Source organism: Myxocyprinus asiaticus, chromosome 32, assembly GCF_019703515.2.
Source record: "Myxocyprinus asiaticus isolate MX2 ecotype Aquarium Trade chromosome 32, UBuf_Myxa_2, whole genome shotgun sequence".
NCBI lineage: Eukaryota > Metazoa > Chordata > Actinopteri > Cypriniformes > Catostomidae > Myxocyprinus > Myxocyprinus asiaticus.
The window spans coordinates 6,054,133-6,079,655 of NC_059375.1; the positions used below are offsets into that span (position 1 = coordinate 6,054,133).

Sequence of the window (25,523 nt, forward strand, 5' to 3'; positions counted from 1 at the left end):
GTCAATGTAGTGACACTAGGGGATCGATCTTGAGAGCCCCGATCACCTTTGCTTAAAATAGAAAAGGCCAATGAAAATTGGCGAGTGGAATTTGCATGCCACTCTCCACCCCGGACATACGGGTATAAAAGGAGATGGCGTGCATCATTCATTCAGATTTATGCTGAGGAGCCAATAGAGAGTCCCAGCCATGTCAGCGGCCGGTTCAGCATCACGGCAGGAGGAACACAACGTCTTGTTCCCTCCATCAGGGAACAGAGGTTACATCAGTAACCAAGACGTTCACTCGACGTTGTGTCGATGTAGTGACACTAGGGGTTCCTATAGGAAACGGCACAGGCGCTGATCCGTGTCACGAGGCACGGAAGAGTGGACATGGGCAAGCTGCTACATGCCTTGCAGCGAGTGCTCAACCATGTCATGACCTTCCAGCAAGTTAAGTAAGGCCTCTCCCTAATCCCATTAAGAGGGGAGAAGGCAATTACCCAAGTAGGCTACTGGTGGTGCCTTTCTAAATTTTCTGTTAAGTAATCTCCCGCCGAGCACTTTCTAGAATAGCGCTGGGAAGTGCTCTTCCCTCTCCAGGAAGGAGAGCACTACGGAGACCACATCCTGCAGGAGGGAGGTTAACATGTGGAGCATACCTCACATGGACTTACCAACGGGGAAGTAATCCTGGCACTGACAGAAACATGGATAAGTCCAGAGGATACAGCAACACCTGCTGCTCTCTCTAACAACTTCTCCTCTCACACCCCTCGACACACTGGTAGGGGTGGGGGAACAGGTTTGCTCATTCATAACAACTGGACTTTTTCACCACACTCTTCACTATGTAACAGTACTAGTTTTGAATTCCATGCTATTACTACAATGCAACCCACAAAAATACATTTTGTTGTCATCTATTGCCCTCCAGGTCAGCTGACAAAATTTCTTGAGGAGTTGGATGTCCTGCTGTCCTCCTTGCCGGAGGATGGTAGGCCATTTATGGTTCTTGGTGATTTCAACATACACCAAGACAAGCCCCAGGCCACTCAACTGAATACCCTCCTGGTCTCATTTGACTTGGAAAAACTACACACCACAGCAACTCACAGATCGGGCAACCAGCTGGACCTAATTTTTACACATAACTGTACCAACTCAAATATTCTTGTTACTCCTTTACATGTCTCTGATCAATACTTTGTTCAATTCAACATGACCTACATTAAAACAGTCTCCACCTTTGGTTTCCTTTCACCGTAACCTCCGTCCTCTTTCACCCTCACGCCTTTCCACTGCTGTCTCTACCTCTCTTCCCACACTAAATGTATTTACACGCTTGATGTAAACACTGCCACAGACACACTAAGCTCTACTTTAACAACCTGTCTAGACAACATCTATCCTATCTCCTCTAGGCCAGCACGTGCTACACCACCCAGCCCCTGACTGTCTGATGTCCTTCGTGAACATCGGACTGACCTCAGGGCTGCTGAGAGGAGATGCCAGAAATCTAAAGACCCAGCAGATCTAGGTAAATATCAGTCTCTCCTTGCAACTTTTTCAGATAATGTTAAATCTGCAAAAACCTCCTATTACCATAACAAGATCAACAGCACCACAGACACTCGCAGCTTGTTTAGAACATTCAACACACTTCTCTGCCCTCCCCCTCCACTGCCAGACACATCACTGACAGCAGATTTTTTACTAATAAGGTTACAACCATCAGCAATACATTCTCAGCACCACACCCTGTCAAACACCTGTCTCCTGTATGCAACACTTCTGTCTCTATGTTCTCTCCTCTGACTGACACTGAGGTCTCTAAACTCCTCCTCTCCAACCACCCCACCACCTGCTCCCTTGACCCCATTCCTTCTCACCTGCTCCAGGCCATTTCTCCGTCCATCCTACCTGCACTCACACACATAATTAACACATCTCTATTTACAGGCACTTTTCCCACTACATTTAAGCAGGCTCGAGTAACCCCGCTGCTGAAGAAACCCGCACTTAATCCCACACAAATAGAACACTACAGACCAGTCTCTCTCAACTCATTCATGGCAAAAACACTTGAAAGGGAAGTTTTCAATCAAATCTCTGCCTATCTCTCACGGAACAAGCTGCTGGATGACAATCAGTCAGGCTTTAAAAGTGGACACTCCACCGAGACTGCCCTGCTCTCTGTTATTGAGTCCTGAGACGGGCGAAAGCTGAATACAGATCATCCGTCCTGATTCTGCTGGACCTTTCTGCAGCCTTTGACACAGTCAACCATCAGATATTACTCTCTACCCCCTCCTCGCTGGGCACCACAGGAACTGTGATTGACTGGATTAATTCCTATTGCTCAGGTAGGTCCTTCAAGGTAGCCTGGAGAGGTGAGGTATCCAAGCCACATCAGCTACTTACTGGGGTACCTCAGGACACAGTGCTTGGGCCACTTCTCTTCTCTATATACACAACATCACTGGGACCCATCATTCAGGCACATGGTTTCTCTTACCACTGCTACGCTGATGACACTTAACTCTATTTGTCTTTCCAGCCCAACGACACCACAGTAACTGCTTGAATTTCTGCCTGCCTGGCAGACATCTCAGCCTGGATGAAGGAGCACCACCTGCAACTCAACCCAGCCAAGACTGAACTCCTTGTCCTTCCAGCCAACCCTGCTGAACACAACATCACCGTGCAGCTGTGTGCAACTACAGTAACGCCTTCCAAATCGGTCAGAAATCTAGGGGTAACCATTGACAACAGACTAAATTTCACAGACCACATCTCAAAGACCACAAGATCATGTAGATTTACACTCTACAATATCAGGAAGATAAGACCCTTCCTCTCTGAACATACCACACAGCTGCTTGTCCAGTCACTTGTCATAACTAGACTGGACTACAGTAATGCTCTCATTGCAGGCCTCCCTGCATGTGCAATTAGACCCCTGCAAATGATCCAGAATGCAGCAGCACGTCTGGTCTTTAATGAACCAAAGAGAGCACATGTTACACCACCCCTTGTCTCTCTCCACTGGCTGCCGGTTGATGCACATATCAAATTCAAGGCTCTGATGCTGGCATACAGAACAGTCACTGGGTCTGCTACAGCATACCTAAAATAATTTATGCAGAGCTACACACCCTCTTGATGGAAGTGAGCGCCACCAGGAGGGCCGTCTTCAGAGACAGAGTGCTGAGCTCGGCCTGCTCCAGGGGCTCAAATGGGGCTCTCTGTAGGGCAGGTAGGACCACAGAGAGATCCCAAGAGGGGATCAGGCACGGTCTAGGAGGATTCAATCTTCTCGCGCCTTTGAGGAACCTGTTGATCAGGTCGCACTGTCGTGAGGGACTGCCGTCCAGTGTATCATGGTGAGCAGCTATGGCAGCCATGTACACTTTCAGAGCAGAGGGAAACATCCGTCTCTCCAGCCCTTCCTGAAGAAAAGACAGCACAGACCCGATGGCGCATCTCTGTGGATCTTCCCCATGGGAAGAACACCAGTTAGTGAAAAGATGCCACTTCAGGGCATACAGCCACCTCGTAGAGGGGGCCCTGGCCTGAGTGATTGTGTCTACCACCACTGGCGTAAGACCTGCTAGAAGGATCTTTTTCTCTGAGGCCGGTTTGTGGGTTCCGATGGTACAGGAGCCGGGGCCGGCACCGCAGGGGAACAGCTCTGGCGAGAAGCAGATGGGGTGCGGGATCTTGGTGGCCTGAAGGTGGCTGGGTCGTGCTGCGGCAGGATGTGTTTAATTGCCTCGGTCTGCTTTCTCACCGTGGAGAACTGATGGGTGAAACTGATGGACCACAAGCGTGGACATCGTCCGCAAGCAAGCAAGGCTGCCATCTCAGCATCCGACTCATCCTGTGCTCAACCACCCGTGGGTGGGAGCTCAGAAGATTCATCCGCCTCCGATAGCAGAAGCCCACCCACCGAAAGCTCATCCTTGTCACGAGCCAGGAATGACACATTAATCCCGCCCTGAGGAAGACCACCTGCATTGCTCGAAAACTCATCCGGAGAGAACAAGCGTGCTGGGGGATGGGAGGTCTGCAGGGGCTGAGCCGGCGGAAACGCTCCCATGTCCACATCCAGATCGCCCGCGGTGCTTGCCGATCCGGCTGGCTGAGCATCAGCCCAGGACGGACCGGGTTGGGGAGCAGCCGCGGTAGCTCCTCGCTTCATGAAGAAGGAAGTGAGCCGCGACTGCAACATTCTTAAGGGCATATTCTCGCAATGAGAACACTACCATTCCGCGAAAGCCACCTCGGCGTGCTGGCGCCCCAGACACTCGAGGCAGATTTCATGGGTACCCAGAGGGGAGAGATAACTGCCACATCCAGTAACGCAAATGCGGAAGGACATCTTTAAAAAGACGCCAAGCGTTTGCACGAGCTCTTTTAGAAGGAAATATACTCTTTCTAATATACTCTTGGCACCTGCAGACTCAGGCTGCCGAAGCACCCAGGGGAAACACAGCACTCAACCGTGTGAGGGTGACCGCTGATATGCGCCGTAAGAATCCAGCAGCGTAGCAAAGAGTGAGAGGACGAACACACATGCATTTGGCTCTGAAGAAAAAATCTGAATGAGTGATCAGGGCGGAGAGTGGCATGCAAATTCCACTCACCAATTTTCATTAGCCTTTTCTATTTTAAGCAAAGGTGATTGGGGCTCTCAAGATCGAACCCCTAGTGTCACTACATCGACACCACGACGAGTGAGTGACAGACAGGGAACAAATATTGTTTAAAGAATATTCATTATAGATTTAACCAATAAAAATTATAAAGTGGTTTTGCATACTCCAATTTCTGCAGCCTTCTTCCAGTGCACACATTAGGTGTCTTACCTTAGCAATCTGTACACACCAGTTGAGGAGGTACTGAGAGCCAATGTGATCCTTGTTCTCTCTGACATAGTCCAACAAACATCCGTATGGCATGAGCTGAGTGACCAGCTGAACCGTAGATGTCAGACAGATACCCAGCAAACGGCACACATATGGACTCGCCACGCCTGCCATAACATACGCCTCCTGTGGATAGACACACACATACACAAAACACTAGGGCTGGGAGTCGATTCCTAAAAAGAACTGATTCTTCAGTTCTGAGTAATTGGAAATCCACAGTCGATTCCAAAGCTTGGAATCAACTCACCTCAGGGGGACTCTGCTCAGGAGTGTGACTGTCGATTTTTAAAACGATTAATTACCATTAATTTCAAAAGGGATAGTTCACCCCAATATGAAAATTATCTTATCATTTACTTACCCACATGCCTTCCCAGATGTGTATGACTTTCTTTTTTCTGCTTAACACAAACAAAGATTTTTAGAAGTATATCTCAGCTCTGTAGATCCATACAATGCAAATGATTGGTGACCTCTGAAGCTCCAAAAAGGAGAGAAATAAAATGTATCTGTACTCGATTACACTTCGTAGTGCTTGACGGATGAGCAGAATGCTAGATGGCACTGTAGGAAGTGTAATCGAGCTTGAAATCATGATTACCAAGGAGACTTGACTGCTGGCAAGATGTACAATGAGAAAGGAGTTATATTTTGGTCTGTTCTCACCCAAAACCAACTGGATCACTTCAGAAGACACTGATTAAACCACTGGAGTCTGATGGATTATCTTTTTGTGGATTTCATCTCCTTTTTGGAGCTTCAAATGCCTGAGCACTACTCACTTGCATTGTATGGACCTACAGAGCTGAGGTATTCTTCTAAAAATCTTTGTTTGTGTTCAGCAGAAGAAAGAAAGTCATACACATCTTAGATGGCATGAAACGATGAGAGAATTAAAATTTTTGGGTGAACAAACCCTTTAAATTTTAAAGTACATTTGTAAAGTACAACTATGAGGAGGGAGATTGTGCTTACTGAAAATAATGTCACAAATACCTTAATGTCCCTCAAATACGCTTAATTTCTATGTACAGTATTACTTCTTTCTTTTTTGGGGGGCGGGGGTGGGGGGTTGAAATATGGTCAAGACATTTCTTTGTAAAGTTCAACCTCCTAATAATGTTACTAAAATTAATCAGAATATTACAGTAAAAATAAAAGCAATCCCAGGAACACTCACATCCAAGATTTCTTTGTTGGCTTTGGGTGAGGTGTTCTCACGTAAAACCTTAATGGCCACTGGGATCTTAACGTTCTCCCCATCAGGTGCCCAGATACCCTGGTGAGAGTGAGTGAAACTGAATTAAGACAGTAATGCAGTGAAAAAGGAAGCACCAATATAAAATCTCTGGATGATACAGATAAACTGATAATAATTTACAACTATTTTTTCTAAACACAAAAAAAATAAATAAATAAAATAAAATTCTTATAATAGAGATAGGTCCTCTGGGACACTGGTTAGATCTGTGCAGTGTCTTACCTTATAGACTGTGCCAAAGGCTCCAGATCCCAGCACTCTGAGTTTCTTAAGCTCTGTCTCTTTAAGGATGCGCATCTGAGCCTGATTGGGCATTGCTCCACTCGGAGTCAGAGGCTCCACCAGCTGCAAGGAAAATGTAAATACCATAAGACAACAATATGAAGCATGTGAAGCAGTCAAATATAAAACAGACTTCAAACTGATACCGTTTGTTAATACTGTACACTAAAGTTTAGGGCCAGGAACAGCACTTTTTCATTTAAAACATTTTTTTTCATCATTTTACTCTTATAATTTTTTCTTTTGGTGTAAAGGAATAAATGTGAGTCATGTGTCTTGTGGAATGTTTTTCATGTGGGCCGTGGAGTCATTTTTGCAGTTTAGTTTCAATAAATTTTTGGACTGGGGAGTTTTCGAGTTCTGAAAGTTACAGAATGTTTTCATAGTGCATTAAACTCTTTTATCTCAACAGATCAAGGGAAATTTTATTCCTCATGATAGGAATACCTAGAAAGATTTAGAATAAAAACCGAAAACCACATTACACACAAGAAACTAAAACACAGATCTTACCTCGTGCTCTTGCAGAATTCTCCTTAAGGTTTCTTTTTTCTTCTGGTGCTTCTGTCGGCGCAGGTAAAACACCAGCAGTGCCAGCAAAATGACGAAGAGAAACACACCACCAACTGTGATCGCAATGGTTGTACCAGGCCTGCAGGATTTTCATAACAAATAATTCACTTTCAGCAAGATTGTGCAATCTGCAACTAAAGCTGTCTCGTGTACGTATGATTAAAGCTCAACAATAAGGATGGCCTGCTGGCCCAGGGTTAGTGTGAGAGAGTATCAGGCCAGCTGATGGCCAATCGGGCCAGTACTGTGTGGTCACTATACCTTACATTTGTAAAATGTGTTTCTATGCCTGGAAAACTTTTTTTGTGATGCATTAAACATAGTTGTTGCAAACACTGCTGATTTGGTGACTGTGAAATAAACTTTCACCAAGATTTTATTATCTAGCAGGCTAACATAGATAAGGTTTTGTCAAAATTGCGAGAATGACTTTTGATAGTCTTAGAAGCATCTGTAAGAATGGGTTAAAAATGATAATACAATCTGTAATGTTTTTTATAATATACCATACTTGTCCAGCAAAAGTGTGGTTATGAATATAGCTGTCATTACATTAGGAGTTACATTAAAGCTGTATGACTTCCAGCTGTATGACTCAACCTTGTAACATTGTTTGTAAAGAAAATGTAACATTTAATTATTATTATTATTATTATTATTACTATTATTTTGTGGTAGATATAAAAATGAATAGCTAAAAATATACTGAACCATTTTGATAGGTGAGGCAGAAAATGTTTTGGCAGGGTAAGTAAAGATCTGAAATACTGGTCTGACTGAGCCAAAAACAAACAAACAAACAAAAAATCTTACTGTTCAGCCCTGTATAATTACTAACTAGTTGTTTACCATTTGAAGAACATGTGGGTGGTGCAAAACTCAACACCACAATACTACTGTAGGGTTGTTGTGGGTTGTTGCCAGGGCATTGCCATGTGCATTGCAGAGTGTTCTAGGTTATTTATAAAACATTGCTTTGCAGTTGCTAGGGCTTTCTGGTGACTGCTAGGTAGTTGCTTACTGGCCTAATTCAAATCAAGTGTCTATCAAGGGACTCAGGTCCCTACTTCATAATAAGTGGGATTTTTATTTTAAAAAATTGTTTGGCCGGCAAAAATAATGTGATTGCTTAGAAAAGTAACAGCACATCTCTCCTCAACAAGCTGCATGAGTATATTTTAAACTGGTAAAGTCTTACCCAGTTTTCTGTTGGATGGGGCACCCCCTATCATCTAATGGGCACCTGACAGTAAACACAAAATGCAAAATTAAATTCTAAATTGTTGTACATGACCTGAGGAATCTAAATAAGTGGGATTGTTCATGTGCTCAGTGTGTGACTCACGAGACAGTGCAGTTGGTCTCACAGGGCAGACAGTGTCCTGTAGCATTGAAGTATTTCCACACAGTGTGCTGGTCCTCTTTCACACCACTGGGACAGCGCTCCACACACACATCTCCATCCTGAAAGTGCATACACTCCTTACACTGTTCTGGACCCTGAATGAGATACACACATTTTAAACTTTAGTGTGTAAAAAAAAAAACACTATTATAAGACCTTAATGAAGTGTTTGTATAAGTGGTTCTTAACCAGGGGGACAAGACACCTTTTTTGTGTTAAGTACCTCCACAGTACCATCAGTAAGGCTCTGCACCCCTTCATCAACACAAAACCAAAGATGCGTACCAAAGACAAAACATAATTTTATGTTATTAATACTGTAATGTCCCTAAACACTGGTTGGAATAGGGTTGAACCTTTGCGATGTGTCCGGGCTTATTACACTTCCCACAAACAGACACAACAGCAATTCTGTGTCAATGAACAAGTGATGTAGAACAGACCTCTTAACTGTAATTTTCTGTACAAAACAAACTAAAAACGTACTTTGCATCCTTTGTAAGGTGGAATTTAATTACCACAGAAGCATGCCAAGTCTTAACTATCACCTAAAAGCTAAACACATGATACATGGCACTAATGAGGGACCACTGTGGTTTGTTGGAGTTCTCCCTTAGACGGTCTGTTGATGCTCCACTCAAAGTTCAAATAGTTTCAACTTTTAACCCGTTGCTGATGACCTGTCATCAGCTACAGCTAATTATTACCGGACAATTCGGATGAAGTATCATAACGTGGGCAGTACCAATGCTAAAAGCAGAACAAGATGTTGACAGTGTTCAAAATGGCATACTATCATACTATTCTTACTATTTCTGACATAGATAGATAATGACAGAAGTAGTAAAAGTAGTATGGGTAGTATGCTATTCTGAACACAGCCGTTGTCTGTAGTGCTTTTCATGTGGAGTTCAAAGCAGTGCTAGATGCTAGGGTTGAGCTGTGCTTTGACGTCCTGATGCGAATCATGATTGGTGTAGCAAAGTGGATAGCCACACTCTGCCAGCTGATTCATATTGTGGAGGATGAGGGTTTAAGAGAATTAATGTGCATTGCAATGAATACGCAACCTACAGTGTGTTCTTACAATTAGTCAACATCCCACTTAGACTTTGGGAAACATTTAATTTTACATGAATAGGTGCTATTTTAGTGCATGTCTATCTTTATACAGTGGAAGGACTTTTTTTGGAAAATGTTAATAAAGCATTATTGTTACATATTGCTTTGTTTTCCTTCCTAGAAATTAAATAAATGCATTTTGACATGAAAATAATTATACTAATATATATATATATATATATATATATATATATATATATATATAGAGAGAGAGAGAGAGAGAGAGAGAGAGAGAGAGAGAGAGAGAGTCGAATTTCAGCACTTTGAAAATTGGTGATTAATCGGGATAAACTAAGAATTCATGAGATTAATCAGGAATAAATATTTTAATCATCTGACAGCACTTGTCATGGGAGGATTCATTCTGTTGGTTTGTTTCTGTGTGTCTCCCTCATGTTGTTGCTGGTGCGGAGTTAATCACGCAGCAGCATTGCTCAGCAACGCTCATTACTAGCCGCTGCTTGATTAGCTCCGCACCTGCACACTATCTTCTCTCTCCCTTATAAGGAGCCGTTTTGTGTGAGTTCAGTATCAGATCGTTCTCTTGTTGTGTGCTTTGTTACTCGTGTTCACACGCTGTTCTCTGTATTTTTTAGTCTGGACATTTTTGCCTGTTATCCTGTGCTCAAGCCATTACCATCAGCTCCATTCACCAGGATTCTCACCTCTGCTTCTCTCTGCTCCAGTCGTCGCCATCTCACACACTGGAATATATATTACCTCTACTCTCTCCCCACTGCAGCTGCCACCGTCAGAATTCTCCACCTTCATCTTCTTCCACTTCGTCTCTGGACTGTTCCGTTCTTTGTGCTGCTTCATATTTTTTCATCATATACCTGAACTTTTCTCTCATTAAACATTGTTATATTTTTCCTATTTATAACACGACATAACGATCCAATCAAGATGGACCCAGCAGGACTTGCTCAGGTACAACAATATCTTACCAATCAGGAATCACGCATCACCCAACAGGAGGAACTAGCTAAAACCACCAGGACGGCCATCGAGGCTCTGGAGGTGCGATTCACCGAGCTCTCATCTATCGTCCAACAGAGTCCAGCACCCAGTGAGTCCCCTGCACCCACACCGCCACCACCAATGTCTATAGAACCAGCTATGCCGCCCACGCTTCGATCCGAACCTCGCATCAACCCACCAGCGGGCTATTCGGGTGAGCCGAACTACTGCAGATCATTTCTGTCTCAATGTTCTTTAGATTTTGCTTTGCAGCCATCTGCTTTTCCTACTGAAGGTTCCAAGGTGGCTTATGTCATCTCATTACTGTCGGGCTGAGCATGCCTTTGGGATACGGCGGTGTAGGATCAGAAACATCCTGGTTGTTCCTCGTTCCAGTCATTTTCCAGTGAGCTACTGAAGGTCTGCCCGAGTATTAGTGGAACTACGACAAGGTACTTTGTCTGTCTCTGATTACTCCATAGAGTTTCGCATGTTGGCAGCCAGCTGTAACTGGAATGAGGAGGCACAGTGGGACTTATTCCTGCATGGGTTGGCTGATCACATCAAGGACGAGATTTACACTCTGGACTTACCCAAGTCCTTCGATGAGTTGGTCGACCTTGCCATTCAAGTGGACTCACATCTTCAATGTCACTCACGCTTGGCACTAGCTTCTCGTCCAGAGCACACTCCCAGTGTCTCTCCGCCACCTAGGAGTTTCTGTCTTCATGGTGCGATCAGCCAGTCATCAGAAGGAGAACCCGTGCAGGTGGGCAGAGCTCAGTTGATCCGGGAAGAGAGGGATCGACGACGCACTCATGGTCTCTGCTTATATTGTGGATCTGCTGATCATATGTTACGTTTCTGTCCGTTAAAAGACAGAGCCCACGAGTAGTCCAGAGGTTACTGGTGGGTGGATCTTCTCTACGTAAACCCTCTTCATCTACTCTCCTCCTGGTATGGCTGCAGTGGGATACCCTTCATCATTCCTGTCACACCCTAGTAGACTCCGGAGCTGAATCTAACCTCATCGATGCATCCCTGGTCAAATCCCTCAAGATTCCTACCTCCACACTCGAGCACAAGATTCCGGTCAATACCCTCTGTAACACTCAACTCACCGAACTCACCCAGGTCACCACCACCATCAGACTTATCGTAACCACACTGAACTCACCTCTTTCTATGTCATTGACTCTCCCCTGGCTCCAGTTGTCTTAGGTCACTCCTGGTTATCCTCACACAATCCCCACATCGATTGGTCCATGTGGGGATTGTACTGTCATTCTGCTTGTCTTTTGTCTGCTCCTTCCCCTGTGTCTTGTTCTGTGTTGCAGGATGAACCGGTGGATGTTTCCCATGTTCCTGTGGAGTACCATGACCTGAGAGAGGTGTTCAGTAAGTCCCGTGCTGCTTCTCTTCCTCCGCATCGTCCCTACAATTGCACTATTGAGCTTAAGTCAGGTACGTGTCCCCCTAAGGGTGGTTTATACTCGCTCTCAGCTCCTGAGAGGGAGGCCATGGAGAAATACATTTCCGATTCTCTGGCAGCTAAGATCATTAGGCCCTCTTCTTCCCCTGCTGGCATGGTGTTCTTTTTCGTGGATAAGAAGGATGGTTCCCTTCGTCCCTGTATTGACTATCGTAAGCTGAACGACATCACGGTGAAGAACACTTACACTTTGCCGTTGATGTCTTCGGCATTTGAGCGTCTGCAGGGATCCACATTTTTCACGAAATTGGATCTCCGCAACGCCTATCATTTGGTTTGCATAAGGGAGAGTGATGAGTGGAAGACTGCTTTCAACACCCCTAGGGGGCATTTTGAATACTTGGTTATGCCTTTTGGTCTAGCCAACGCCCCCGCAGTCTTCCAGGCTCTCGTTAATGAAGTGCTGAGACATATGGTTGATCAGAATATTTTTGTCTACCTGGATGACATTTTGATTTTTTCCCATTCTCTCCAGGAACATGTTCAGCACGTCAGACGAGTGCTCCAATGGCTGTTAGAGAATGGGCTGTATGTCAAGGCTGAGAAGAGCGAGTTCCACTCCCGATCGGTACATTTTCATTGTGTCACCGGAGGGAATTCAGGTAGATCCAGCAAAGGTTAAGGCTGTGGTGAATTGGCCAACCCCGGATTCTCGCAAGGCCCTGCAGAGATTCCTGGGTTTCGCCAATTTCTACCGCCATTTTATTCGCAATTACAGAGAACTAGCCGCACCTCTGACTGGTCTCACCTCTGCCAAAACTGAGTTTTGTTGGTCTCAGGAGGCCGAATTAGCCTTCACAAAATCAAAGGCTGCTTTTTTTTCGGCCCAAATTCTAATCAACCCCAAACCTTCTCTTCAGTCTGTGGTAGAGATGGATGCATCGGATGTGGGGGTAGGTGCGGTACTCTCCCAACGAAGTCCCTCTGATGACAAAATATATCCATGTGCCTTTTACTCCCATCGTCTTTCTCCCACTGAATGAAATTATGATACTGGCAACCGTGAGCTGCTGGCTATCAAGTTAGCCTTGGAGGAATGGTGCTATTGGTTAGAGGGGTCTGGGGTACCTTTCATCATCTGGACCGATCATAAAAACCTTGAATACATCCGTTCTGCTAAACATCTGAATTACAGGCAGGCTCGGTGGGCTCTTTTTTTCGGTCGTTTTGACTTTACCATCTCTTATCGTCCAGGTTCTAAGAACATCAAACCGGATGCCCTGTCTTGTATTTTTGATTGTTCCGAACAACCGATATCTTCAGATTCCATCGTTCCTACCAAAATTGTGGTGGTGGCATTTTTTTGGGAGATCGAGTCGAAGGTCCGTACGGCCTTACAAGGGGTAACGCCCCCGTCTAAAACCCCACCAAGTTGGTTGTTTGTGCCAGAATCAGTTCACTCAGACGTCATCCATTGGGGCCATTCTTCCAAGTTAGCCTGCCATCCTGGAGTCGGGCGAACCCTGGCTCTAGTCAAGCAGAGGTTTTGGTGGCCATCCATGACCCGTGATGTTCGCCTATTTGTTGGTTCCTGCTCTGTATGTGCTGTTTCCAAGTCTTCCTGTACCCCTCCAGCTGGACTCCTTCAACCGCTGTCGGTGCCTTCGAGACCCTAGTCCCACATAGCCCTTGATTTTGTTACAGCCCTTTCCCCCTCGCAGGGGTTCATGGTCGTCTTGACCATGGTGGACCAATTCTCGAAGGCAGCACATTTCATCCCTCTACCCAAATTACCCTCAGCTAGAGAGACAGCGGTTGCTGTCGTTGATCACGTCTTTCAAATCCATGGCCTCCCGACTGACGTGGTCTCTGACAGGGGGCCCCAATTTGTTTCCAAATTTTGGAAAGAGTTTTGTAAACTACTGGGGGCTACAGTTAGTCTTACTTCTGGTTTTCAACCCCAGAGCAACGGACAGGCCAAGCAGGCTAACTGAGATCTAGAGAGAGCTTTACGGTGTGTGGCCTCTCACAAACCTATGTCTTGGTGTCATCCACAGGCCTTTCCCCATTTGAGGTTAGTTTAGGCTACCAACCACCTTTGTTTTCAACAACGGAACCTGAAGTTGCGGTCCCCTCCGCACATGCGTTCATCCAGAGGTGTTGTCGCACTTGGATCAGAGCCGGACGGACTCTCATCCAGGTGGGACGACGCACTAAGGCCCAAGCCGATTGCCACCAGTCTAAGCCTCCCGTGTACATTGTAGGTCAAAAAGTGTGGCTCTCTTCTAAGGATATTCCTATGCGTTCAGTTTCTAATAAACTCGCTCTCAAATTTATTGGCCATTTTACTGTTACCAAGATCATTAGACCGGTAGCAGTTCCTCTCAAATTACCCCCAGCATACAAAAGGATTCATCCCACTTTCCACATTTCCAAAATTAAACCGGTCATTCAATCTCCCATTAATCCGCCTGCCCCTGTTCCCCCACCGCCGTGCCTCGTAGACGGGAAACCCGGTTATTCGGTCAAATATTCGGATATTTTTGCCTGTTTTCCTGTGCTCCAGCCATTACCATCAGCTCCATTCACCAGGATTTCTCACCTCTGTTTCTCTCTGCTCCAGTCGTTGGCATCTCACACCCTGGAATATACATTACCTCTACTCTCTCCCCGCTGCAGCTGCCGCCGTCAGAGTTCTCCACCTTCATCTTCTTCCACCTCGTCTCTGGACTGTTCCGTTCTTTGTGCTGCTTCATATTTTTTCATCATATAACTGAACTTTTCTCTCATTAAACATTGTTATATTTTTACTCCTGCATCTGGGTCCTATTTATATCACAACAGCACTAATATAACAGCAAAAAATACATACATATAGTTACATGTTTATTGCTTACATTATCTGTACTAAGCATTTCCATTAATATGTAAAACAAGTGCTAACATGGTATAAAAAGGGTCTCGGTGCTGAACTTCGCATCTAAAAATAATCAAAGATAATTAGTAAAAGATTGATCTTGGGATTTTAAGAATTGATATCAGGATCGTTCAAATGAAAATTACAATTAATCGGATAAATGACATTTTTACCCAGACCCAAATCCTTTTATTTTTTAGTCATACTTTGCATTTTGTTTTATAGGTTCAACAAAACAAAATCCAATTATTTTCGCATACCCCTGGAAGTACTAACTGTGGTACGCATACTCTGGGTTAGGAATCAGTGCATTAGGGGCCCTAAGCAAATGTCCAAAGGTGGTGTGTGACTTAAAATTACTAAAAATAAGTTATATTAAAAACAATAATCTAAATGAAAAACACTATAAATCAAGATGTATGACTACAACATGTAAATTGACAGTTCTATAATCTTTCAATTAATTGTGATGAATTATTTTATACAACTGACACTCCTAGTTTTTTGCACAGCTGGCTTTGAATATTGTCTTTGACAATGGGGGACTTTGGAGTCAAAAATGTTGAGAACCACTGGCTTAGATTACTTTATTTATTGTTCGTGGCAAAAAGGAGATTGCATTTAAAAACTAGATTTTTATGTGTATTATTGTGAAGAAAATGTAAATGGTGCCTGCCCATGCAAGATTTGCTGTTGCAATGTTTGGATTGTTGGTGGGACGTTGCTAGGGTGTTCTGAGAATAAGGCATGTTGCTAGGTGGTTGCTATGGTTTTCTGAGTGGTTGCTATGTCATTGCTAGGTGGTCGCTAGGGTGTTCCAGGTGGTTTCCTGGGCATGCTAGGATGTTTTTTGTGGTTGTTTAAATGCTATTTAATGCTGAGTGGCCTAAATGAGAAGAGCCGGCCCCAATGCCTTTATGATATTTTGGTGCAGAGACATGGCTGATGCATGTTGCCATATATTCTGGGTGGTTGCTAAGGCATTGTTATGCAGTTGCTAAGGTGTTAGTAAATGGTTGCTTGGGAGGTGTCCATCAAATTCGTAACACAAACAGTGTGGGGCAAGTTTCACACTGAAATGTAATACTTAGGGGTAGAGGTTATACTTCACTCTTAGTATGAGCAAAAGTAATAGTGATGCTTGCCTTGACAAACACCTCTTATAACATGTTCTATGTATCATATGTATTTGTTTTTGCATGAATATCTTACAGGGCCTGTACAGGAGGTAGAGCCATTGACTGCTCGACACTCTGGGTGACACGAGACACAGCCAGAACCATCCACAAACTCCCGTACTAACCTGTGAGAAAAACAATTGACAGAGACATAACAGTATATGAATCTGCATTTAGATTTACTTTACTGGTGTTTCTGTAGTATTCAACACTACATTTAAAAATTTAAATTTAAATAATCTATATGATTCCTAGGTGGTTTTTGAAGGCATTCTAAAAGTAAAAACAAAAAACATGGAAATCAGGCAATCAAGAATCTGCACATTTACACTGTACTCACCCCTGTAGGACATTACACTGCTCCACACACTCCGTCCCACGTTTGTAATTGACACACGACACACACAGACCAGGTCCTGGGCCCCAGCAGCCCGTTTCAGCACACAAGGGGTCACACACTCTGCCCTCTGAAACTACACAGAAAGGGAAGAATTTTTGTTTGATTTCATAGTCAAGTAGTGGAATATTATTTATTATGGAAAAATAAAAGATTTAAAAACCCCATGAAATGGCTTGACAAACACAGTTTTTTTTTCTTGTGTTTATGTACTTCTTCTTGAAACAGGAAGTTTGGGGAAGATATATCAAAGGGGCTTGTCCTTTTTTTTTTTTATAGTAAAAAGGCTTTAGTTATGTCACAGCCATGAATCATGATTTGCTAGTTGCTAGTAAGAAACAGGTGGTACTGTATTAAGGGGAGGGACATTCTCATTCTCAAGAACATTTGATTGGACAAAATTACGTGTTGTGCCAGATGCCCGTGGCATAGTCAACAAAGGCGGTTGCCAAGCATGCAAAATGACAGTGGGGGCGGTGCACGAGAGGATTTTATTTCAGAAGTGCACCCTCTCTTGACAACTGTGCACCCCTCTACCCCTATGTTGAGCAAAATGTGCCACTAATGTACTTTCAGTACTGTTAAATGGTTACAATAACATCAGCAATGAAAAAAGCCTTTCAGTAACAATAAACATGGTGTGCCCCCTGACCTGACAGTCACAAGCTGACAACATGTTGAAATAAACACTGCCTGCTATCATGACATGATACATCATGATGTGCTAGTTGTTTAGGGGGAGTTGTTTTTAAGAGGAGCTGGAAAAAACAATATAGAGGTAAGAATCACAATGATTGTTCATGTCAGTCATTGGTGTTTATTTGAGGAGAATATTTAGAACCTCTCAACTAGGGTGACCATACATCTTCTTTTTCACAGACATGTCCTTTTTTTCAGACTTGAAAAAAGCACCTGGCCAAGATTTCAAAATTGGCTAAAAATGTCAGTGTTTTGGATTTGTCTTCATATTGATGTGCTCTCTACATTTGGGACTATCATACATTATGTGCATTTAATATTGTGCATCGGTTTTCACGTGTTTACATGTCCTTATGTGATTATTCAGGCTGAGAGCGTCAAAGCGTGCACTCTTTCAAGGTACTTTTTTTACAGGTTTCTCTCTCTCTTGCTCGCCTGCTCTCTGTGCATGCGCTGTATGCGTGTGCACGAAAGAGATCGCCATACTGCTCCTTCTCTCTAAATGCAGTCACAAGCATACAAACACCTTTTGCCAAGGCAGGGTGTTTTTGTGTAACAGCTGGCTGGCTCGCGCTCTTTCTCAAGCTCAGTGCCCCTGCTACGTCAGCTCCCCAGAAATTGGAGACTGAGCCAGCGGTAAGGCCCCAGCAGCCGTAGCAAATGTGTAAAATTATTCTCTCTGGCCCGCATCCCTCCGGGCATGGCAAGTGTTCCGTATGGTTCGAGTATGATGAAGCAGTGACCAGAGCCCAGGGATATGCCTCTGAAGAAGGCCCAGAACATTCCTTTGTGACCCCGCAAAGTTCCCCTTGCTCTCCCTGCTGTTGACTGCCAGGATCAAGAAGATGCTCTCAACAATATTGTCGTTTTTTGCATGTTTGTCTAGCTCCTAAAAAAGTTTGCAGACCTCATTGACCACACTTGAGGCTCAAGTACATGCATAACAATGAGTTATTTTCCTGTTCCAGATGTGAACACAGTTGTACTGCATGACTGCTCTCTGTTGGTGGGCGGCGTTCGGGCTACGGTGAACATAGGTGAGCCCCTGTGTTCGCTGTCTGTCACTCACTCGACGTTGTGTCGATGTAGTGACACTAGGGGTTCAATCTTGAGAGCCCCAGTCACCTTTGCTTAAAATAGAAAAGGCCAATGAGAATCAGAGAGTGGAATTTGCATGCCACTCTCCGCCCCGGACATACGGGTATAAAAGGAGATGGCGTGCACCACTCATTCAGATTTTTTCTTTGGAGCCGAATGCATGTTTTGTGTTCGTCCTGTCACCTATGCTTACACTGCTGGATTTCCGGGCTGGCAATGCTCGGACGGCCACGCCTCACATCCGTGTAGCAAGCCTGAAAATGTCTAGGTTACTGGTGTAACCCCTGTTCCCTGATGGAGGGAACGAGACGTTGTGTCAATGTAGTGACACAAGGGGTTCGATCTTGAGAGCCCCAATCACATTTGCTTAAAATAGAAAAGGTCAATGAGAATTTGCATGCCACTCTCCGCCCCGGACATACGGGTATAAAAAGAGATGGCATGCACCACTCATTCAGATTTATGCTGAGGAGCCGATAGAGAGTCCTGGCCATGTCAGCGGCCGGTTCAGTGCCACGGCAGGAGGGACACAACATCTCGTTCCCTCCATCAAGGAACAGGGGTTACACCAGTAACGTACTCAAGTACTGTAACGAGAGTACTTGTAATTCCTTACTATCCACCTCTGAGGAAAATGCAGTTTCATTGTGGATGAGATGCGTAAACGTAGCAAAATCAATGCGTTTTCAAATGAAAATGTATTATTGTGGACGTGCCCTTAGTTTACATGGCAGGGACTATATCTTCTAGTGGAAGAATGCCACTGAATTTGCTTGGTAAAATAACGTTACAAAGAGACATCAAAAAATGGTATTTTACCACATGTTTGTTGGTCTTGGTTGTTGTTGCTGATGAGGTTGGGTCCCTGCGTGGGGTGTAGCAGAGAGGTCCAGTTCAGAGAGGAGATGTAGCACAGTCTAGAGTTATTATGAATCAGAGCTAAACCACCACTGACACTTCGCAATGAACGCAAACCGAGAGACTCGATATGCAAAGACTGAACTCCCAAAGAGAAAACACCCCTGAAGACAGAGAGACATGAGACAAACAGGTTAACTAGACAGCTAAGGCAATTAGATTACTAGATTTTACACAGTCTGCAAAAAGTTGATGTTTGCCCATGCAAAAGTTGCCATCACAAAGCTAGCTTGTTCTGTATGGTTGCCTAAGCATAGCTGGTTGCTAGGGTGTTCTGGGTGGTTGCTAGGTCATTGCTAGGTGGTTATGTAATTGCTATGGCATTGCTTTGTGGTTGCAAAAGTGTTCTGAGTTGTTGTTAGTCCATTGTTATGTGGTTACTTGGGTTGTTGCTAGGGGGTTTTGGGTTGATGCTAGGTGGTTGGTAACTGACCCATCCATAAGTCTCTATGGTATTCTGGTCTCTAGATATGGCTTGGGTCTCTCCTTCAATGTAAGTCTAAGGGAATTTTTTCCCACACATTTTATCGTCCACAAAACTGAAAATGGTACGTCCAATCACTTAAAAGTTAAAATAAATAGCAATAAGAAATGTAATAGGACCTCTCTTCAACAAGCCACAAGATCTGAGGTATCATTCATTTAGGTAGCACAAATAGTGCAGGATGAGTTATATGACAAAGTTTAATATTTAAGGTCAGGGGTTTGTTCAAATCCCAAATCCTAAGTATGAGCAATAGTAAGTGAGGCTTGCCTTAGCAAACACCACTAATTACAATCTTATTCATCATTAAAATAATGTTATATAACAATATTCTTCTGAATAATATTCCATCATATTCTTTAGGAATAATATGGTGCAGACAAAACACACATATCAATGCACAGAGGAAATTACAAAGAAACCTAATAATTATTTACAGACCCATTTGTTTGTGTACATTTCTATTTTGAAGATTAAACTATGAAAAATTACCTACACTTTCTTAAACTATCAAAGTGCATTGTTTAGTTACAACTGACTTGAAGAGTTGAAAGCAAAGAACAAATGGCACATCATGCAGCAGGTGTAGACAATAATCATTACCCTTTATAACTAGCAGGAGACTGCAGGATTGATAAGTCTAACTAGCAGCCAGATGCACAGGAAAGTAGGTATACTCTCCAGCAAACACTATTATGTGTGTGTGAAGACTGAATTAGGAAACAGGAAATGTGGACAGCAGAAAAACAAAAAAGAGATACAGGTTGAGTGACATTTCAGATAAGAAGCAAAAAGAGGAGTGAGAGATACTTACTTGTAAAGCATTCTTCCTCTGATCACCTTCAAGTTTTCAAAAACACTCAGATCAGGCAAATAATCTGGCCATGCATCAATGTACAGATATCCTGAATTGAAATATATTGAAAATATAATGTTATTCTAAGTGCAAATTTCATGCACATTGTATGAAGGGGTGGGGGACAAAAATGATTTGATAATGCATCATGATCTTTTCTCAAATGATTCTGGATTAATCCACAAAAATGTTATTTTGAATCTACATAATAGGATTTTTTAATGAATTATTTATAATTATGGTTATTGAAAAGTGTATACAGGACAAAACATTACAGATATTGATAAGTGCCTGTTTGGTGTGCTATGCATTTTTACCACATAAAGGTGCATTTACACTGTGCAAACCAACATACGCGAGAACCTTCAGAAAAGTTTAATACTTAAAAAAGGCATGTATATTTACAGTATATTTAAAGAGAATAAATGTATTTACACAGGAATCACAATAGCAGGATACATTGTATTACACACTTGACAATTGATCATTATCGTTAACATCCCCCCCCAAAAAAAACAACAAAAAACAAGAAAGGTTTTAAGTCTAAGGTCGCTCTGATGCAGCATTTCATTTACACAGAATGAAAGATGCAGAGCAGTGTTTTTAGTAGGTTATTATACCTGCTAATTTGATTTCATTTGGCGCTTGTAAACATTTAAGTGGCCATAACCAGCTATGAGGTCCAGACCTTGGTAAATTTTTCAGATTCAAAAATAAAATGTTATGCTATATACAACTAAATGAAAAATCTGCAGTTGAAAACTTCTTTGAGTGTCTGCATGTATAATTCAGTTTAGACAGTTGGCTAGATTATTTAGTGTCCGCTGTGTGTGAGAGAGTTGTGAGTGAGGGTGCGGACGAAGTCCCTCCCATCCAATACTTTGCATCGTCGGTACTTAAACTCACAGTATTCAAAAAGACACACGTAGACAGCGGGCGGATTACTGCTGGCAGCATGGCATATTCAGTAAGACAAAAGCAATGATCATCATTACATTATCTGTAAGAAACATTAAAAAACAGTAGCGCATTATACTAGTACACAATATTTACAATACTTGAAGTCCAGCCTCCAATAGCTGTAAGCACAACAGGAAGACTCAGAGGTCAACAGAAGCACAATTTTTAAAAGCACACTTTGCTGGACTCAAGTTCACCCATAACCCAAAGCTTTAACCACTGGACCACTCAGTTGACATATCACATTGATGCCAAAGACACATTCCAAGCTGAGAGTACAAAAGTATAGCTGAGAATATCTTGATTTTATTGCTAAGTGGTTTTAAATTCAAGCAGGAATTATTCAATGTAGTACAGCCTACGTATTATCAAGTTCAACATGAAGAGTCAGAGGTCAACAGAATTAAAAATTTTTAAATCATCCTTCGCTGGACTTTAACTCACAATCTTTTGAGCTGTAGTCCGATGCTCTAACCACTGTGCCACTCAGTTGACACATCTCAGCCATGGCAAAGAGACATGCCAAGTTTAGAGTCAGCACACTAGTGTGGGTTATCTTTTGAACTATAGGTGGTGCTGTCTCAAAACTGCTCAGGTATCCTCAGGACATGATGTAGATGATGCATTCCAATTTTCTTTTAAATCTGACATTAATTTTAAAAGATATATAACTTTTCAATAAAAGTAAATATGACGCAAAGATAGTATGGCTGACAAAGATACCAACCTCATGATTTTAGGACATATGGTTCAAAAGTTATGGGCAAAAATAAAATAAAAAATCACATCTTTTAACCAATACGTGGTGTTGCCTCCAAACTTTGCATGTACCCTCAGACAATGGTTCTAATGAAACACACCAAGTTTCATTTCGATAGGACAAAGCATTGCTGAGATACAGCCTCAAATCAATTTTCACATTGACCTTGTTAACTTTGCGATGCCGTAACTTTTAAACAAAGGTGAAATTCAAAATTCTGTATTATCAATTCTATGCTGCTTGGTCTGGAGAATATTTCAAGATATTGTTTAGACAAATCAGACAAAGTTTGAAGGGCGTGAAACTTTGTAACTGTAAATATCATAATCCAAGTTGGCGGCCACTGTAATGGGCAGAATTTTAATGTTAGGGGGGAATTCGGTTCAAAAGATATACACAAAAGAAAACTGCATTTTTGAACTGGTGATGGCACTAAGGAGTTAGATGTCCCAAATTTGCTGTGGGGACTTTTCATGACTACCCCTATCAGCCAAATTTAACCATTTTCCTACAAACGGTTCTATGGGCTCCCATATACTCCCATTGGGAGGAATAACAATAATAATAATAATATAGCTAGCAGCGATGATGGGCCCAAGCACCATGGGTCCATTTCCACCTGGTGGCTTTCGGAAAAAAATGCAAGTTGGACACATGCATTTGGCATAATTCTAAACAATTATGAAGCAATTTGGGTAAATATCTACATAAAAAAAGGTCTGTTGTAAGAGCCAAAATTCCTGCTGCCAGATGGTGGCGCTATGACCATGACCCAAAATAGTCACATCCATGTGTTTAGCACCCAAGACTAAACATCTCATTTTGATCAACATCACACATTGCACACCATGGCAACCATGTGTCGCCATGGCAACACAGTTTGATATATCAAAAATGTGTTCACAATTTAGCATCTTCAATGTCATGGCATTATGTTGTCTAAATGTGGTGACAGTCTCATGAATCCCCTAGAAGGAAGATTTAAAAGTTCAGAGCCTGCAATATTAAAAAAAATCCAAAATATCTGATTTCCTGTTGGGTGGAGCTAATAACTATTATTCTGAAAGTTGTCAGGCTTGATGAGAACTATATATGTTCCAATTTTGGTGACTGTAGGTGAAAATGGGGGTGCTACAGAGGCTGTCTTACACACCCATTTTAAACCTGTTTACTGTCACTGGCCTACAGGTGGGCTGTTTGAGTGAGGCTATAAAACTAAAACTTATATCAAAAACTTAATCAGTGTTCACAAACTTGGTATCAAATTAAATCTTAAAAACTCAACTTTCATCTTCTGCAGTCTATTTTACAATAGAACATTATAGTGAAAAACATGTTTTAAAATATTCTCTCTTTAAAAAGAGTGCATTTTTAAAATATGCGACACATGAGCAACAGTACTTGTTTCATGTTCTCTGCTTATGATCCGATCCAATGATTGAAGGAAAAACAGCATGTATTTCATTATGAGGGTCCACTGATGAAAATGCACCAACCACATCTGATTGGTTATGTAACAATATTACCTTCTAGTTGAAGTTCTTTTAATATTTTTGCATCTGTGATTATTTGGTAGCTTTAATCACCTGAGATGTCTGCTAACATTATGCCAAATATTTATAATGGAAGTGTATTATACAGGATAAGCTTTTATGTATATAAATATGTTTGATGCTATTTGTTCAAATAAATGTATACATAACATAATATAAAAGTGAATCTATCTATCTATTTATTGGTTGCCCCCTGCCCTCCCTTCAAAAACTATACACTTTCAGAGTGAGGAAAAAGGCTGGAAAATCACTCTGGACCCCACTCACCCTGTCCACTACCTTTTTGAACTGTTGTCTTCTGGGCGACGCTTCAGAGCTCTGAGCACCAGAACCGTCAGGCACAGGAACAGTTTTTTCCCCCAGGCTATCCATCTCATGAACAGTTAAAACTATCCCTTTGAGCAATAATTAATGTGCAATACACAGCTTACTCAGTGTGTGTGTGTGTATGTATATATATGTGTGCTTATGTGTGTGTGTATATATATATATATATATATATATATATATACAGGTGCATCTCAATAAATTAGAATGTCGTGGAAAAGTTCATTAATTTCAGTAATTCAACTCAAATTGTGAAACTCATGTATTAAATAAATTCAATGCACACAGACTGAAGTAGTTTAAGTCACTGGTTCTTTTAATTGTGATGATTTTGGCTCACATTTAACAAAAACCCACCAATTCACTATCTCAACAAATTAGAATACATCATAAGACCAATAAAAAAAACATTTTTAGTGAATTGTTGGCCTTCTGGAAAGTATGTTCATTTACTGTATATGTACTCAATACTTGGTAGGGGCTCCTTTTGCTTTAATTACTGCCTCAATTTGGCATGGCATGGAGGTGATCAGTTTGTGGCACTGCTGAGGTGGTATGGAAGCCCAGGTTTCTTTGACAGTGGCCTTCAGCTCATTTGCATTTTTTGGTCTCTTGTTTCTCATTTTCCTCTTGACAATACCCCATAGATTCTCTATGGGGTTCAGGTCTGGTGAGTTTGCAGGCCAGTCAAGCACATCAACACCATGGTCATTTAACCAACTTTTGGTGCTTTTGGCAGTGTGGGCAGGTGCTAAATCCTGCTGGGAAATGAAATCAGCATCTTTAAAAAGCTGGTCAGCAGAAGGAAGCATGAAGTGCTCCAAAATTTCTTGGTAAACGGGTGCAGTGACTTTGGATTTCAAAAAACATAATGGACCAACACCAGCAGATGACATTGCACCCCAAATCATCACAGACTGTGGAAACTTAACACTGGACTTCAAGCAACTTGGGCTATGAGCTTCTCCACCCTTCCTCCAGACTCTAGGACCTTGGTTTCCAAATGAAATACAAAACTTGCTCTCATCTGAAAAGAGGACTTTGGACCACTGGGCAGCAGTCCAGTTCTTCTTCTCCTTAGCCCAGGTAAGACGCCTCTGATGTTGTCTGTGGTTCAGGAGTGGCTTAACAAGAGGAATACGACAACTGTAGCCAAATTCCTTGACACGTCTGTGTGTGGTGGCTCTTGATGCCTTGACCCCAGCCTCAGTCCATTCCTTGTGAAGTTCACCCAAATTCTTGAATCGATCTTGCTTGACAATCCTCATAAGGCTGCAGTTCTCTCGGTTGGTTCTGCATCTTTTTCTTCCACACTTTTTCCTTCCACTCAACTTTCTGTTAACATGCTTGGATACAGCACTCTGTAAACAGCCAGTTTCTTTGGCAATGAATGTTTGTGGCTTACCCTCCTTGTGAAGGGTGTCA

At 42.6% G+C, this 25,523-nt stretch overlaps 1 protein-coding gene across 3 annotated transcripts in view; it reads right to left on the bottom strand.

The window, feature by feature from the left end:
• The window catches only part of LOC127422905 (receptor tyrosine-protein kinase erbB-2-like), a 163,217-nt gene that overhangs the window by 37,355 nt on the left and 100,339 nt on the right, over positions 1–25,523 (bottom strand). For all 3 annotated transcript variants that reach the window (XM_051666741.1, XM_051666743.1, XM_051666742.1), the window contains 10 exons: positions 20,457–20,547; positions 19,060–19,262; positions 16,387–16,519; positions 16,081–16,171; positions 8,378–8,532; positions 8,231–8,275; positions 6,973–7,111; positions 6,400–6,522; positions 6,097–6,195; positions 4,854–5,039 (listed from right to left, as the gene is read on the bottom strand). In XM_051666741.1, coding sequence (XP_051522701.1) covers positions 4,854–5,039; positions 6,097–6,195; positions 6,400–6,522; positions 6,973–7,111; positions 8,231–8,275; positions 8,378–8,532; positions 16,081–16,171; positions 16,387–16,519; positions 19,060–19,262; positions 20,457–20,547 — 1,265 coding nt within the window. The remainder of the gene's footprint in view (positions 1–4,853; positions 5,040–6,096; positions 6,196–6,399; positions 6,523–6,972; positions 7,112–8,230; positions 8,276–8,377; positions 8,533–16,080; positions 16,172–16,386; positions 16,520–19,059; positions 19,263–20,456; positions 20,548–25,523) is intronic.